Genomic DNA, 18,182 nt, shown 5'->3' on the forward strand with positions numbered 1-18,182 from the left:
TTTGTCCCGCGACGCCTTCTGCTGGATGTCCAGGCGCTACTGCCGCTGTCCATGGTACCCGACTTGACTGACCATAAAAATTTACCGCACTTTAATACAACACGGTATAAGGTAAACAATTCATTGACCAAGGAAACCGTTAATTCAGTCATTTATTGATCAAGAAAATCAGTAACTCTTTACAGTCACATTCTGTAATAGAGTCATACAGAATACAGTCAAATTCTGTCATTTTTACAGTCACACAGTTACAGTGTAGATGTAATAATAAATTAAGCACTGTAATAGCGAATGTAAAGCGACTGTGAACGAAAAGTGCTATATAAATAGAATATACAGTGGGATATTAGAGTCTGGCTTATGCTTCAACACTGAAATTTGTCTGTCCACTATTTGAAAGTACAATAATTGGTGTAGTAACGGTACAAGCCGCCGTCCGCAGAATAATAAGCCCGCTGAATTCTCTATTTATCATATGCATCAGCTCTAAAGCCAGATCATGGGGGTGTTTTGCACATGTGGTTGGATTTGAGGTTATAGATGGATTAGCAGATTGTGGATCAGTGCTTGGGACGCACACGTTGCCAACACTGGACATGATGACGGGACAGTTGAAGATGTCCGGAGTCTGCACTTTACTGGCACTTTCCAGGCTTCTGAAGCCCCCACGGGCGGGACGACAGACGCACGAGACCCAAGTGAGAGACTCCGGTTGGATCACACATGTTTTCTAATCCCATTCTTTCCTGTGACGCCCTTAGTTTCTTCGTCCGTCCTACAGCTCAACCTACAACGGATGACGAAGTCATGATTAAAAAAAAAGCTCCGTGTATTATAAACCTGCTTGGGCACCTAGTTTACAGAGACCTTTGGTGTTTTTCGTCAAATTCCTGGCGCGTTATGAATATACTGTGGTGGCATTCGGTGCAGAACACGACCAACTAACCCGTCCGGTGTGTGTTCGTGTAAGGTGATTATCCTGATGATCATGGAGGACCCTCCCGCTGAGCACCTGAAACACATTGTGTTTCCGTCTCTTCGCCAGTGTTTCCCGGTGCCTTCGCGGCTATTATTCGTCATGATTTAATTCTCTCCTTCATTGTTGTGTTCGCAGGGTCTGGGCTTTGCGGCTTGCGCTCCGAGACAGAGCTCGTTCCACACGGTAGGCTGACTGCTCTTGCCCTCCAAGTACACTGTACTACGTCTACGGGTTGCACGACTTCAGATTTTTAAAAGTCGACATTTATGTGATGAAAGTCGAGTCGCCGTTGACTAATCGCTGATGACGTCACGAATAAAAAACGCAGGAGAAAGGAATGCCACAACCGACAATCTGTATTCTCAAACTGAATGCATACTGACAACAGACAGCTCATACAAACTAGGCTCTAAATATATATATATATATATATATATATATATATATATATATATAATGTATATATTTAAAACAGATAAGATGGGACATCGTAGCCGTTGTTTTTGCTTTTTTTTTTGTTTTAAAAATCAAAAACAAATTATGAATGAACTATGTTTAAAAACCATTTTTTTGGCTCAAAATCAGAAATATGTAAAATATGCCTCATTTTATAGTTTCTTGCCGTCTTATTTTTGACTCTGAGTTATTTCGTTTTGTGGTATTCTTAAGAACCCGCACACATAAATGAGCTGAAACCGTGCATAATCCACATCCAGTGGTTTCATCGAACATGCTGGCTTCGCTCCGAGTTATTGATCATAAATTCTTATGGATCATTAGGTGCTTTTCAAAAGCAGCAAGACAGTGTCCTCTTTTTACGGTGTCGTGCCGCTGCTGGTTTGCTGCACTGACCCACCAGGCCTTCCTCACCTGTTGTCGTCTCGGAGGCGTCCATGTTGTTAGTGTAATCACGTGATCAGCGTCTAGTCGACGTCAAGCTTAAAGCGTCATCGCAGAGCAGTAAAGTCGACAAATCGACTAGTCGACTAGTGTGTGCAACTCCTACACTGTACTGTACTACGCTGTACTCTACTGTTGTGTATGTCTGTGCTCAGGGAGATGCGTTACATCCACCTGGTGCTTTTGGTCAAGTAATGTGAACTTGAAACAAGGAGATCCCATTTCATTTGTCCGTTGAGCTCTTTTGAGGCTTTCGAGGGACAGCTGGGGGCAGCCAGATCAGTACTTAGATCAGCTGGGGCACTTGGCACTTTGGTAGTGCAGTGGGTAGCCCTGCTGTCTTTGGATCTGAAAGTTGCAGGTTTAAATCTAGACTTTCATGTCTGCAGCTGTGTCTCCTTCTCTTAATGTAATGCATAAATTGTACTTTTGCTGAGATGTACATCGCTTTGGACAAAAGCATCTGCTAAATGAATAAACATAAATGTAAATGCAAATCCCACCTCTAGCTGTGGCACCATTGAGCAAGGTACTAGGTTGCTCCAGTAAAATTACCCAGTTGTATAAATGGGTAAATAATTGTAAATAACTTAATATTGTAAGTTACTTTGGAGAAAAGCATCAGCTGAATGATTAGGTGGAACTTTCAAAGAAAGTTACACTATTGGGGTAACAAGAAACAAAGATGCTGAAGATGATGCATATGAGTTGAAACTCAAAATGAGCCCTGCAGCTGTAATTTTGAACAAAGTCCTCTAAAACGAAGTGTGACGTGATGATCGTTATACGGTGTGTAAATTACATCAATCAAACACATCAATTTACAGTGTTATTTAGGGTCAAATTACAGTGAGTGTGTTGTACAGCACCACATGCATTCATGTAATTTTCATTAGTATGTTAAACTGAAACGTGTCACTAACAGATGTAATTTTGTGGTACATATACAACATTGTCCATTAAATAAAATGTGTCATGTAAAAAACCGGGCATGTTTGTTACATAACACATAATTGAACGTGCATGTAGGGCAAATGCTAATGTGCCTGCTGTTCACCACAAATTCATTTGGTCTCACACTGATCTTTGCAGCATCCACAGAACTTAGGAGAAATTAGAACCGTGTCTTTTTGGCTTGGCCTGACATTGGGAGGTCAATAACTGCTCCATAAGCTTCTTTCAGAGGTTCTGTGTGATCAGAACACTTTACTGACATGAGAATTTTTTGCTTACCTTACATCTATGTTTTAAAAAAGTACACACGCGTACATTTTTGTAGAATTTGTTTTTGAAATAGTAACCGACATTGTATAGCATCATATCTAGAGTAGGATAACAGTACATGTCTTATTAAGGTTCTTACATCTACATTTGCACAGTGAATCCTTGGTGAAACATACTAAACAAACTATAACACACACACACACACACACACATTTTCAGAACCGCTTGTCCCATACGGGGTCACGGGAAACCGGAGCCTACCCGGTAACACAGGGCGTAAGGCCGGAGGGGGAGGGGACACACCCAGGACGAGACGCCAGTCCATCACAAGGCACCCCAAGCAGGACTTGAACCGCAGACCCACTGAAGAGCAGGACCCGGTCCAACCCACTGCGCCACCGCGCCCCCTCACTATAACACACTATACAAATTTAAAACAGCATTTTTATTTACAACATGACTACAAAATATAAATAAGTTGTCTTTCTTCTGGGGGGGCAGTGGGTTTGGCCGGGTCCTGCTCTCTGGTGGGTCTGGGGTTCCAGTCCTGCTTGGGGTCCCTTGTGACGGACTGACATCCCGACCTGGGTGTGTCCCCTCCGGCCTTATGCCCTGTGTTGCCGGGTTTGGCTCCAGCTCGCCGTGACCCTGCTTGGGACAAGCAGTTTCAGTGTGATTGTGTGTGACTTCCTTCTTGTCCTTCTCTGTATTGTTACTTAAGTCACCTCCTGCAAAGCGTGGTGGCAGACATACCGTGACCCTAATTCCAGGAGACGGTATTGGACCTGAACTACTCAATCATGTGCGTGACCTTTTCAGGTGAGTTGTCATGGTTTCGTTATTGTTGTGGACAAACTTTAAAAAACAGTCAATTGATCTGCGAATTAATGCTCTAGTGAGCATTCAGTTGTTAGAATGACAATATGAGTAACACCTCAAAAAATGTTTAGCAAACTTAATAATTATGCTGCATATGCTGTGAGTTGATTTTTAAATGTAGTTAATGGAGGATTTGTCCTGGAATATTTTATTATCTTACAGTATGTTCATCATGAAGTTTTGTCACCAATTTTGGGCATGTTCAGATCCCACTGGTGTGCCAAAGATGAAGTGGCATGTCATTTTATATGAGGTTTTTTGATAGTTTCAGCCGTGTGCCTGTGGACTTTGAGGTGGTACACGTAAACTCTGCCCTGACCAGCGAGGACGACATCAACAATGCCATTACTGCCATCAGGCGCAATGGTGTTGCGCTTAAGGGTCAGTTACATTTCGTTAGATGTTTCCGTGGTTTCCCTAATCAGATACATTAATCTCCCTATGCTTTTCCCTTAGTCACCGCTGGTATGTAAAACTTTAATGAACAAAGACTGCTGTAGTGACACCGAATTGATCAATGAAAACTCAATTAACGAATGTCTGCATCCAAATGTCTGTATCAGACCTTTTCTGGAATGTATCTAAAGGAAAGATCTAAATACGTGATCTTTGCTGAGGGCTAATATTTCATAGCATTCCACAAACTGAGGAGAAAATGATTGCATGACATACTTCATGAACCACAAGAATTCAAAACAACTTTCCAACTTTATGTGTCCTTGTTTTTTCTCGTGTCCTTTGCTGTAGGCAACATGGAAACCAACCATAATATGCCCCCCTCCTACAAATCCAGGAACAACTTACTTCGGTAAGGTTTAAATGCAAACATGCAGTTTCCTGTTATGTATCACCGGACAGAGGTTCCACTAGTACAACCCTGAGGCACTTCCAGTATGAACTAAAACACACTTGTCAACAATCAGTCTGAATTAGTCTTGAATGTGTTGCTGTCTAAATTTACAAGTCAGAACTGACAACTTGGTTCCTTTCCTCTCTACCCCATCTCATGCTTAGCGTGACCCTTGACCTCTATGCTAATGTGATGCATTGTCGGTCCCTCTCTGGGGTGAGAACTCGGCACAGAAATGTCGACATTATTATCGTCAGAGAGAACACCGAGGGCGAATATAGCAGCCTGGAACATGAGGTTGGTGTGTGTCCTCTATCGGTCTGGTGTGTGTTACCTTCCTTGTGCTTCAACTGTCTCTTCCGAGTGCAGACAGTAAGCACTGGTCTTGTTTTAGAGTGTGTCCGGAGTGGTAGAGTGTCTGAAAATCATCACTCGAGACAAGTCCCTGCGAATCGCCGACTATGCTTTCCAGTTGGCCAGGAAGAAAGGGAGACACAGCGTTACAGCTGTACACAAGGCCAACATCATGTGAGTTTGACTTGTGTACCAGTTTCCACTGTCACCGTCCTCTGTTTTAGCTTTGTTGAAGTCAGCCTTCTGGATGAGTAATATGCTGTTTGTGCACAGGAAGCTAGGAGATGGGTTATTCCTGCAATGCTGCAAAGAGGTGGCATCAGGCTATCCCGACATAACGTTTGACAGCATGATTGTTGACAACACCACCATGCAGGTAATGCACCAGTGCTGTGGTTTGTGCATGACTGAATTAAGGCAAATGCAATTCAGTGAATCCAGATTTAATACAACATATCAACATGATCTTTCGCAGCACAGCTTGTCAACAGTGATGTGTAATACACAGATGTACAGGAAGTTACTCTTTTAGTGGGTTAATATCACACCGATACTTGTTCTTCTTGTTGCAGCTTGTTTCTAAGCCCCAGCAGTTTGATGTGATGGTGATGCCCAACCTGTATGGAAATGTGGTCAGCAATGTGTGTGCAGGCCTGGTGGGAGGTCCAGGCCTTGTGCCAGGGGCTAACTACGGCAAAGACTACGCTGTCTTTGAAACAGTAAGAGAGAACGAAAAGAGACAGGTGTTACCGAACTGGCTGTGAGAGCGTGAAGGACTCAGGCTGGTGGCAGTGACACATAATGAACATTACAGAAGGTTTATTACCTCTCCAGTCACTACTATTCATGTTCCCATGCCATCATTACCCTTAATCAAACTGCATATTCCTATAAGATTTAGCAAATTCTTTTATATCGTGCTACATGAGAATGTAACTTATAGAGCTCAATGAAGGACGTGATCATTACAGTTATGTACATTTCCAGGGAGAAAAAGGTAAATCAACTACAGACCAGAAAACCATACCTAACCAGTACAAGGAGCTGAACATATCAAAGAAAAAACCCGTACAGTGTTTTACAATGAATTATGTTCAGCAAGACTTTTGCCAAAGGCATACTGCAAAACTAACTATGAGCTTTGATGTAACACATTCAGCAGTAAATTATTCATAGTTTTTTATATCTCTGACTAAATAATATCGGTGAAGTGGGGAAAAAAGACAATTTGATCTCATCTGAAAAGGTTTATTAAATTAATAACAGAAGTGGACATAGTGCAAAGCAAGAATGGAGCTTTAGAGCTTTACTGAGTAATTGCTGAGGCTGGTCTTTCGTCTGTTTTAGGGAACCAGGAACACGGGAAAAAGTATTGCAGGCAAGAACATTGCTAACCCTACTGCCATGCTGCTGGCTAGCTGTATGATGCTGGACCATCTTGGGTGAGTCCGTCTGTAAGAGCTCACATGGGCCAACCTAGATTTCTTTTCATTAAAATGTGTTCACTTCAAACTTTACGATGGTGGTATAGACCAAAAAAGTGTGTGCTTTTTCATGAGAAATAATGGACCCTGTTGTTAATGTTGACCACTGTACCGAAATTAATGAAAAGCATGGAGATCTTTTCAGCTTTTCATCTTTTGACTTCGGATGCCTTAAATTCTTTGTGGTCAGTTTTTAAAGATTCACGGGACAAATAAACAGAGGAAGTATAAGAATTTGGGTCATAGCGTATTACATCCGCACTTTGTGAAAATAAAAAAAACACAAAACAAGACATTATTTGCAGGCATGTTGGATACAAGCCGTAGACAAACAATGATTATTCTCCTCATTCAACATTCATGTCATATTAAACAGGGTAGCAGGTGGTATAGTGCTTATTACTGTCACCTTGCACTCAGAAGGACCCAGGTTTGAATCCTATCACCTGCTTAAGCAAGGTGCTTATCCTAACTGCTGTATAAATGCACATGTCATTGTAAGTAGCTTTGGAGTAAAGTCTCAGCTAAATGAATGAATAATAAATACTCTGCAATTTAATACAGTACTGTGCTGGTTGGGGGGGGGGGGGGGGTTGGCACAGTGGGTTTCACTGGGTCTTGCTCTCTGGTGGGTCTGGGGTTTGAGTCCTGCTTGGGGTGCCTTGTGATGGACTGGCATCCCACCCTGGGTGTGTCCCCTCCCCCTCCAGCCTCATGCCCTGTGTTGCCAGGTTAAGCTCTGGCTCCCCGTATGGGACAAGTGGTTTCAGATGATGTGTGTATGTTGGTTGGAGGAGATGATAAAGTGACATACGTAGCCATTGTTTTTACTTTCTATCCTCAGACTGCACGCATATGCCAGTATGATCCGAAGTGCAGTCCTCCTCACCATGAACAAAACGCAGGTAGGAGGCACCTCTCCAGTGTCAAAGCACTGTTCATAGCTCAGTATGTGGCAATTGTTGCCATCTCTATTTGTACTCTGCTCTTCTGTCCCTCAGCTGCACACAGCTGATATTGGGGGCCAGTGCACCACTTCAGAGATCATCCAGAGCATCAGGAGGGAGATTCAGAGCAGCAGCCCCCACATTACAGGCAGTATTGAGTGCTGAATGGTACCATGCTTTGCAAAATTGCAAAGGTCATTGTATTGAGCGCTGCCCAACACAAAGATAAACCTGACCATTGCTCTGCACACTTTTTGATACTGAACACTGCTTCATGTACAGGTAGCACTGACCAATATACCAAATACTTTCCAACGCACTCAACGTTGAAAAACATTCAACACAAGCAACTCTCCTCAGTATGCAACATATGAATAACATATGTTACTATAGTAATCCCTGCTCAACACACAAAACACTAATCATTGTACTGTGTAATGCTCCACACATAGATAACACACAGGTGGCTCCTGCAAAAGTAGAAATGTACAGAACAATAGTTCACAAACAGCTAACATTGGTGTATGCATTTTACACTGCTCAGTGCATAACACGGTTGGTCAGTAGACTGGTACACTGAAATACAATGCAAAATGAAAAGATAAATCACTACAGTGAAAATAAACCTTTAAAATGTTATAATGGACATTTGCACAGGGTACCAGATAGCATATAGTACACTAATAATGAATGTCTTATTACCAAAATCCTTACTGACCTCCTTCATTTCACAAAATTGCTGTTTGTACATTTACATTTTACATTTATTAGGTAGGTGTAGGTGTGTAGAGGGGGTGCGGTGGCGCAGTGGGTTGGACCACAGTCCTGCTCTCCGGTGGGTCTGGGGTTCGAGTCCCGCTTGGGGTGCCTTGCGGCGGACTGGCGTCCCGTCCTGGGTGTGTCCCCTCCCCCTCCAGCCTTACGCCCTGAGTTGCCGGGTTAGGCTCCGGTTCCCCGTGACCCCGTATGGGACAAGCGGTTCTGAAAATGTGTGTGTGTGTGTGTGTGTAGGTGTGTATGAAGCCTTCTATTCATTCCATTCCATTATTTTGTTTTTGAACTTACATTTGTGCGCACTTGATTATTTTATCGAACAATAAAAATATGTTATATGTACTCCTTTAATATGTTTTATTGCATGTCACAAGCCATTGGAGCTATACCCCAGTGACTTCTAGAGGCCCTTGTTTGGAAAGACCTGAGTAAACTCTCACACACACACACGCAACTGCTTGTCCCAAGTGGGGGAGCCCCAGCAAGCCAGGGCCTAACCAAGCAATACAGGGTGCAAGGCTGGAGGCGGTGGGGGACACACCCCGGACAGGACGCCAGTCCACCACAGGGCACCCCCAGCAGGATTCAAACCCCAAACCCACCACAGAGAGGCCCCAGGCAAAGCCACTGCACCACCGTGCCCCCTGAGTAAACTGAGCACACCTAATTCCAATGATTCAATAAGGCAATCAAGCAAGCAGCCAGATTTTTAAAGGACAGACTGAGTAGGAAACTTGTAATTCTCAAACAGTGCATATTCTGCCTGCTTGAGAAGTCCTGCCGTGTGATTACTGCAGTTGTGTCCTTATGTAGCTCACCTTAACAGACTCTTTGCTCCCCGAGTTGCTGTGTCACTGTGACATCCGGATTCTCCTGGCTCTTGAATCCTGTTTTCAGAATCCCCAAGTCAACTCATTGCCCTGTCCCAACATCTTTTTGTTCTCAAGTTTTTCTATCACCTGAACACAAGAACTGCCCCGATCACGTTTGCACTTGTATATAGCACCAGAAAAACTCTGCGCTTGAGGTCTCCAGCAGTCATGTCTACTTGTCATCATGACAGGGCAGAGTATAACTGTGAAACAGAATTTCAGAAATAAAGTCAAGATTTGACATTAGTCTATAATTACGAAGAACAGTGGGATCCAGGTGTCTTAACTGCAATTTTAAACAAATCTGGAATCATCCCACATGAGAGGACTGTGACAGGAATTTGTCAGTTTTGCTCTGTGTTGTTTTAATGAAAGAGATAATTGAATGTTTAAGCAGCTTTGCTGATATAGGCTCTAAGAGACAAGAATTTCAAGTTGTATAGTATCTGTTTTGGAGAATTATTTTTGTTAGTGGTTAGCTTGTGGGGGCTATTCAGGTACTGAGTAGTGATAACTTTGCCACAGGTGATGTCGGCAGGTGACAGGCAAATATCAAAACTAATGGCATGATGGTCCAATACTGCTTAGTTTAGAGAAAAAACAATCAGGTTATGTATAGTAATGTCTGAATAGTAACAACATGTAGCAAACGATTGTGAGAGCAGATAGGACCAGCTACATGCAAAGGCTTAGAGTGTCCAAAAGAGATTAAAAAAAAATTAACTTCATGGGTCTGATTGCACATATGTGTGAATTCTGAAAACACTGAGAACTGATTAAGTGTTAAAGTTGCGGGATTATGGCCAATGTGGTAAAATTGAAATTCTAATCTAAATTAAGACTAATCTAGGATTTCAAGATTTTATTTGTCACATACACAGTTATACACACATACAACCTGTAGGAAATGTTAATCTAGTCAACTCTGTAGACTGTGCAAACAAGACAATATATTTAAAAGAGAAATAAATTTTAAAAAAGAAAAGAGAATATAATTAAAGTTAAATTAAAAAAAGAAAATGTACAGGGAACTGAATTGAGGCTAAAATGTAAAAAACTAAAATTAAGATTTAGAGAACAAAAAATGTGCAAGGTATTGAATATGCAATAATAAAGTGCAATGTGCAGCACTGATGAATAACACTATGCCACTGGAGTCCTTAAAATGTGGGATGTGTCCATGTTCAGGAGTCTGATGGCCTGAGAGAAGAAGCTCCTCTTGAGCCTCTCAGTTTTGACCATCAGGCTATGGAAGCGTCTGCCAGATTGCAGCAGGCAGAGAAGTGAGTTAGCAGGATGGGTGGGGTCTGTAAGAATCTTATCAGCCCTCGCTCTGCATCTAATTCTGTCTGTGTGGAGTTTGCATGTTCTTATGTTTGAGGGTTTCCTCCAACGGTCCAAAGGCATGTGTTCCGTGTGAGCTGGTGACTGAATTGTCCTTAATGTGAGAATGCGTGTGTGTGGCTGCCCTAATGATGATGGACTGTTGCGGACAAGTGGTTATATAAGTGAGGGAGTATAAAAGCCTCACTTTTTCGGTGATGACACACAGCTGTTTTTTCTGTGCTGCTGATTTTATGCTGCTTTTTTATTATCCTTATCAAGGGCGCCAATAGTTTTTGAAGGCACTGTAAATGTGAAGTTTCATCCTCAGGTTCCCAGAGGTCATAGCTGCGAATGATCACCAGAGGGCCCCATCTCCAGAGTATTAGGAGACACGAGGCGGTACAATCCGCACTGCACCTGGACCAGGCATTTAAAGAGAGCAGAGGAGAAGCAGTCCGTGTGGAGTCTTAATAACATTCTAAACAATTTTTTCTTTCTTCTTTCATACTTAAATTCACTTATTATTTTTAATTTGTCTTTCGGTGGAGGCTTTGTCTAACGCGACTTACACCGATACATTACGCTAAGCTACTTACAGCTATGCACCCATCCAAACAACAGAGCAATGTAATAGACTCACTCACTGACTGAAGCACAGTGGAGAGGAACTGTATCTCCACTGTGGGCGACAAGAACACATTTGCTTTATCTGCTCATGCAAAAGTCTGGTTACTTGACCTGCTGTCTGGGGTTAACTATGACCTTGTCATTTTGCTAATGGGTATAACAGAGAGTATCATCTCTGAACTACTACTGATGGAGGTTCCTTACCTCCTCAAAGCAGGTTAGAAGTGGTCTGGAGCCTTCAAATGAGTGCTGGAGACTCCTCCTGTACTCCACTCAATCACACGGAATATGACGGTCCCTCCCTGTGGTCCTCAGGCCTCTGTTTTTCCTTTGGCTACTGCCAGGATTGCCCACCTTTTTTCCCTAATGAAGAAGTCAAGCTGGACAGCTCGAGTATTGGTACACATTCATGTGATTATACTGAACTTTCACAGCGTCATCACACCATGGTTCCCCCAGCAGAAGCAGGTTTGATTGGACCATGAATTACCAACTGCCGACAACCCAGAGTAGACCCCCTTGGACCCTTACTGGGATCTAGTACATGATGGTTCCCACCTCCATTGCTGAGAAGCCCCTGTTCAGATGCCTCAGCTCCTCACAGTACCAGTGCTCCAGTCCTTGACTATTTGCGGGACCTGTTTGGGTCTGGTGAAGAAAGGGGCAAAAGGAGAGAGGTGAGAATAGTGTGTTCATCTGCACGGTAGCTCCCTTGAGCTTAGTCAAGTGAAATTGGAACATGGAAGGGGAGGGATGGGACCTGGACAGGTTTGGACTGAAGAGGGGACACCTTAGTTTCCTGTACCCATTATATGGTTATGCACCAGCTGGACCACTTTAGTCATAGGCATTTCCTGGTAACACCAGATTGATTTCTGGCTGATCATTGGGATCTCTGAGACAAATTTCTCCAATGCCACCATCTTCATAATCTTTCCAGTGGGAACTTTTTCTTATTAACCTTTGCATCAATCCCACCCTTGCATCAATCCCCTCCGCTGCATGGAGGGTCCTCGTAGTCAGCTGTAGCTGCTCCTGGCAACTGCTTGGCTGCAGTGAGGAGCTTCCCCGTCATCAAACAGTTCAGCCTGATTCCCCCACCAGCCAATGGCACAGCCAAAGCACTGTGTTCAGTTATGTCAAAGAAGCTCTCGGGGACTTGTGGTAGCATAGTAGTTAGTGCTGTTGCCTTTGGACCCCAAGACTACAGGTTTGACCCCCACCTCTGGCTGTAGTACCCTTGAACAAGGTACTTACACTAAATTGCTCCAGTAAAATTTCCCAGCTTGGTGAATAAGTGTAGGTCACTTTGAAGAAATGCATTAGCTAAATGAATAAATATGACTTCTGTGTCATCCCTGGCCAAATGTGGGGAAGAAGGGTGTGATGATGACTAGTTGTCTTTTCATGACTGCAACCTACAGTTCCCTCAATGCACATCAGTCCTCTACCTGTGCTGCTACAATGTCCTCCATTCCCAGCAACACAGTGACCTAGTGTATCAGGGGGACCAGGGGTGAGTGTTCTATGGTAACCTTGTCAATCTTCCTGCTTGAGCATCACCGTAGCACTCCACATTCTTCCCACAGGATGACAGTGATGATGTATTTCCCATGATTATACTTAATGGTCATGCCAGCTGTAAATTAAACTCAGTACAAAATAATCTGATCATGTAGACCATTCAAAGTGCATGCTTAATGGTCAAATGTCACCTTGCATTTAAAGACCTGGAACAAAATAAATTGTGACTGCAATTTTGAAAATCATGCATCTAGTCAATAACAGTTCTTAAACTAATAGACTTACTAAACTAATAAACTTAGTATAAAAATGTATTGAAAAGGAATTGCAACATCCTTTTGTTTTTTAATTAATTAATTTATATAGCATAAATATTAACCTGCCCGGAACGAATATACAGCTCTCATGTTATTGAACATTAATGAAATCAACATGCTGAAGATGATATAGAAATTCCTTCAGTTGCTTTTGCACCTTATTATCTGGGGGAAAAAAGTCATGCAACGTCCACTGCAGTATTACTGATGGTCAGGAAAAAGGAGCAGAAAACAGCCTGGAAAATCTTATCTAAATCACCAGAGGTCCAACACATCTGCAAAAACTTGGACAAAGAAAGATCCAGAAATTCCCACATGCACTGAGGCATGCCAAACAAGGTCTCCATGGAGCTTTCAATAGCAGAAGATAGCCTCAGCCAACAGAATGACCCCTAGGACACATCATATAAGTCCAGATATGACATCACCTGCCTCTGTCCTTTAACTAATTGTGGTACAAAGCAGATTTTCCAAGTGTCACCTTCTTGTTGCACTACTGATGATGATGATGATGATGATAATAATAATAATAATAATAATAATAATACTTGCTGTAACAAAAAAGCAAAAAACAACTTTAAAAAAAGCAGTGTCTGCTTTTAACTTTGTCCTTTCACTACTTGTGATTTTCTATTTAATGGCTTTCTTGAAATAAGCTGTACTAAGCTTTGGCAAATGATTATAACCAATAAATTACAACCAATGAGCTCGGCAATTATTCACTTAGAAAGATTTGTTGGCCTGAGCTTTGTGCTGTGAAGGAATAAAAATAGAAGGAAGACTAGAAAATGATCAGTTACCAGGAAAAACATAGAAGTAGAAGAAAGAGTGACTGCTTCACAGACTTAAATATAGAGTTAAAATGGTGAGAGACAAAAAGATCGAAGAAGAACCAAAGAACCTGGAAGCCAATTAGAAGACTTTAAGAGACATGTTAAGTTGCGCTAAACAAATTAAGGTTTTTTGACAAGTGAGTAACTGAGCGAAGAAGAACAGGTTGCATTACTGCCAGACGTTCGTGGAAGGAGGAAGGAATTGAGAGTGGATGGAATGTGATTGAAGGCAGGAGAAGAAGGAGGCATGCAGAAAAGAAAGGGTCATGTAACAAAGTCTGAGAAAAAAAGGCAAACTCATAAATGACCGAAAGACTGGTGCAGGATGCAAGAGGAAGAATGCATCAACTCTTATTTTAAGATTTTTTTTTAAAAGTGTTTCAGCAGTGTTGGCTGTATCAAACTGCTTCTGTGAAACCAGTAGTCCATGTCCTCTAAAGCAAAAAAGATAAACACTCTGGCCATATTTAACACATTTGTGCCAATAAAGCACTTTGAAGTGAGTTGAAATTGAAAGAACTTTTGACAAAGTGACATATGGCTGGGGGTTATGTTATTCCCTGGGCTTTTAACAGTCTTTTTTCTCTTCAAATGATTTCAAATGTGTTTTTTTCTTATAGTATTACAAAACATATGTGCATCTATTTTAATTATCTATTAGTTTGTTGTGGTTTCTCTTAGAACAATCAGCACCCGATAAATTAAGAGCTGTAATAAAGAAGGCTGGAAGGTAAACAGGAAGGTAATGAGAGGTATACAGTTTCATCTTTATGGAATGTCGTAAGAAAAAAATTAACAAACGTGGCAAAAGAAAAATGGTACAATATATACTTTGTGTGTTTCATATTTCTTTCGCTCCTTTTCTGCTCTCTACTTCACTTGGTTCTGTTTGTGTTTATTTGACAGGCTGCATCAGTAGGGTTACACTATTTAGAGAAAAATTATATGAGTTTTCCACTTTCACACAGGGTGTCAATGTAATTAAGAGCAGGGGGATTTAAATAAACACTTTATTACTTGACACTGACTCAAGTTTGTGTTTTTCTCTCAACACATCACAGCCATAACCTAGTCCTGGAAAAAAAACTAAGGATCTGCCTTTATTTCACCACAGATTTGAACTGGCTTGCCGCCCAGGCCATGGTAATATCCTGCCTGTACTACTGTAACTCGTTCCCATCTGGTCTTCCAGCTTCCGTTGTCAAACCTCTCCAGCTGATACAGAATGCTGCTGTGCGAGTTGTCTTTGACTCTTGTACCTCCCCTCCTCATCTCTCTCCACTGGCTTCCTGTAGCTCCACACATCAAGTTTAAGACTCAGGTTAAGGCCTACAGAACCATCAATGGACCTGCTCCGCTATACCCGCAGGGCCGAATCACTCGCCACACCCAAACCAGAGAGCTGTGCCCCTCCACCTCTGGCCACTTGGTGGTCCAACGCACACAAAGTTCAATGTCAAAATACCAAAGATTCTCTGTTCTGGTTCCAATGTGGTGGAATGATCCCCCTGTCTCACTGTGCACACTTAAAACACATCTATTTTGGACCAGTTTTCTCCTGATTGCCCTATCTGCTCCACAAACTTGCAGTACAGTATCTGTTTAAAAAATGACTTCTATATGCAGCTGCTCATGTAATATGAGCTGACGAAAAATGGAGGTACTGGGCTTCTCAACTGTACTTTGAGAATCTTGAGTCTGCATCTGTATCTCTCCATCTGTCGATGAGATACTCTTCTCTTTACTCTGACTTGTCCCTTGCTTTGGAGAAAAATACCTGCTACATGAATAAATGTAACTGTAAAGAGGAGACAGACCTATGGGACAAATTACAGAAGACAAGGTGGAAAGTAAAAAAAAAAAAATAAATTCTTGCATTTGTTTTTACCCTCTTTCTTCAGTGAGAAGGGTTGTGTCACGTCCACGGATCATTCAAGAGATGATGCATGTGAGTAACTGTGAGGGACTTCACTGTTGACTTCCCGCACTCTCCAGCTGTCATTTCTCATGACTGAAACCTGAACGATCGCCAGGGCTATTCGTACCTTTCTTTCGCTCTCTCTTTCCTACGTGCTGTTCCAAGTCAAAGTTGATCGCTGATCTGTTCCACAGTTTCGCCAAAACACAACAGAGAGCACGAATGAATGGACCCAGACAGCTGTCTTTCTGGTTTCCTATATTTCCCCTTTCTCGCCCTCTACATCTGCCTGTTAGTCTTGTTGCCAAGACGCCTTTCAGGACCTTTGTTATTAATGTGGACAACTGCTGCTCTCATTAAGCCTTCCAGTTGTGTCTCATTAATATCAGCTACAGTGACGGCAGGTATTATTAAAAATGGGCCAAAAGGAAGCAAGCCTTTTAAACACCACCATTTTTGCATGAATTAGTGCAATGGTTATAAAATTTTGGCAAGCATGTGAATTTTGACATTACTTTTTTAATGACTTTGTTATAACTCCATCTAATTCTGTTTCTGTTCATTTCCCAATGCTTTACATCTCATTCTACCGAAGATATTAGACTTTCATGTCCTTCTGAGTCCTGCATGTTCTCCTCCCCATTAATGAGGCTGCATCTTCTTTGCTTATTCCTTCTGTCACTTACACCCATGTAACAGGATCAGAAGTTAAATTCATAACTTTAGAAAAATCTGCCCATAAATCAATGATCTTTTTTTACAGCAGAAATGTTAATCTGTTCCTGAACTGACAACTTTACTCAGTTTTTTAAGAAGACTTTATCCCCATTACAGAGTTTCATAAGGCCCTACTAACCGCAAAGCTTGATGTGGTTGCTGCACATCTGTTACATTCTGCCAGCAGAGTGTAAGTTTCATAACATTTTATATCATTATACTGAAACTGCAGAGAAAGACTAATTTTTATTAGCTTATTTGTAGACTAAAGAATGTATGTCTATTCATATGAATCTATGCATGACATACATTACGAGTGAAAACAAGATTTTATTTATAACGTTTGATACAAAATACATGCATTAACATTTATTCATTCAGCAGATGCTTTTCTCCAAAGCAACGTATACCTTATAAAAAATACAATGTGTGCATTACGTTAGGAGAAAGAGACATAGATGTAGATGTGTGACTCTTAAGTACAATTATTTGTTTCCTTCACCATATGCACCAAAGTTCGTCACACAAGTAGCTGCATAAAACTTTACCAGCAATCATCGATTCCTAATCACCTTCCTAGTAGTTTTTTTTTTTTTGAGATACATTTAAACAAGCGGGTGTGGTGGTGCAGGGGGTTTGGCTGGGTCCTGCTCTCTGGTGGGTTTGGGGTTCGAGTCCTGCTTGGGGTGCCTTGTGATGGACTAGCGTCCTGTCCTGCATGTGTCCCCTCCAGCCTTGCGCCCTGTGTTGCCGGCTTAGGCTCTGGCTCGCCGCAACACCCACTTGGGACAAGTGGCTTCAGACAGTGTTTGTACGTATAAACATTTACATGACATTAGAGGAGTGGCTCTGTAAAGGAACTTAAGAGATCATGGGCGAAGTGAGTCTGTAAGAGGTGAGTTTTCAGACCCTTTTTAAATGTTGAGTTTCAGCAGTTCTGAATGAGAGGGGGAGGTTGTTCCACCACAACAAAGCCAGAACTGAGAACCTTCATGCTTTACCTTTCATGCTTGGGACCACGAAGCAGGCAGATGTGGAGGAGCGTAACAGTCTGGTTGGCATGTAGCAAATGATCAAGTCTTGTAAATAGCTGGGAACAGTTCTACCGATGCATTTGTAGGCCATAACCGGGGTCTTGAGTTTGATCCGGGCAGCTATAGGAAGCCAGTGCAGAGAAATGAGTAGAGGAGATACATGGGAACGCTTTGGCAAATCAAACACAACTCGAGCAGCAGCATTCTGGATCAGCTGTAGAGGTTTGACAGCAGTAGCAGGAAGGGCAGACAGGAGAGAGTTCCAGTGGTTCAGACAGGATGTCACCATGGCCTGGACAAGTAGCTGGGCAGAATCAGTTGTGAAGTAAGGACGGATCCTGCGGATATTATACAAGATGTATCTGCAGATCCAGGTTGTGGCTTCGATGTGCTGAGAGAAAGATAGACTTGAATCAATCGTCACTCCCAGACTCTCAGCCAAGGCGGCAGGCAAAATGAGTGAGTTGTCCAGTTTAATTGAGAGATCATGAGAGGAAGATTGAGCAGCTGGGAGGTGTAGGATCTCTGTTTTGGAGAGTTTGAGTACTAGGTGGTGATCAGACACCCATGCAGAGATGTCGGGCAGGCAGGCAGCAATGCACGCGGAAATGTCTGATGCTCCA

General features: G+C 42.2%; 1 protein-coding gene across 1 annotated transcript; it reads left to right on the plus strand.

Moving 5' to 3' along the window:
• Positions 1-599: 599 nt before the first annotated feature.
• Positions 600-8,063, plus strand: LOC108918288 (isocitrate dehydrogenase [NAD] subunit gamma, mitochondrial-like). Its single transcript, XM_018725409.2, has 13 exons — positions 600-698; positions 911-970; positions 1,115-1,162; positions 3,825-3,922; positions 4,248-4,363; positions 4,730-4,790; positions 4,997-5,129; positions 5,227-5,360; positions 5,460-5,562; positions 5,759-5,905; positions 6,534-6,628; positions 7,515-7,575; positions 7,672-8,063. The coding sequence occupies exons 1-13, from the start codon at positions 600-602 to the stop codon at positions 7,780-7,782; spliced, it is 1,266 nt and encodes a 421-aa protein (XP_018580925.1). The 3' UTR covers positions 7,783-8,063.
• The last annotated feature ends 10,119 nt before the right edge of the window (positions 8,064-18,182 follow it).

The sequence above is a fragment of the Scleropages formosus genome, chromosome 22, assembly GCF_900964775.1.
Source record: "Scleropages formosus chromosome 22, fSclFor1.1, whole genome shotgun sequence".
Classification (NCBI taxonomy): domain Eukaryota; kingdom Metazoa; phylum Chordata; class Actinopteri; order Osteoglossiformes; family Osteoglossidae; genus Scleropages; species Scleropages formosus.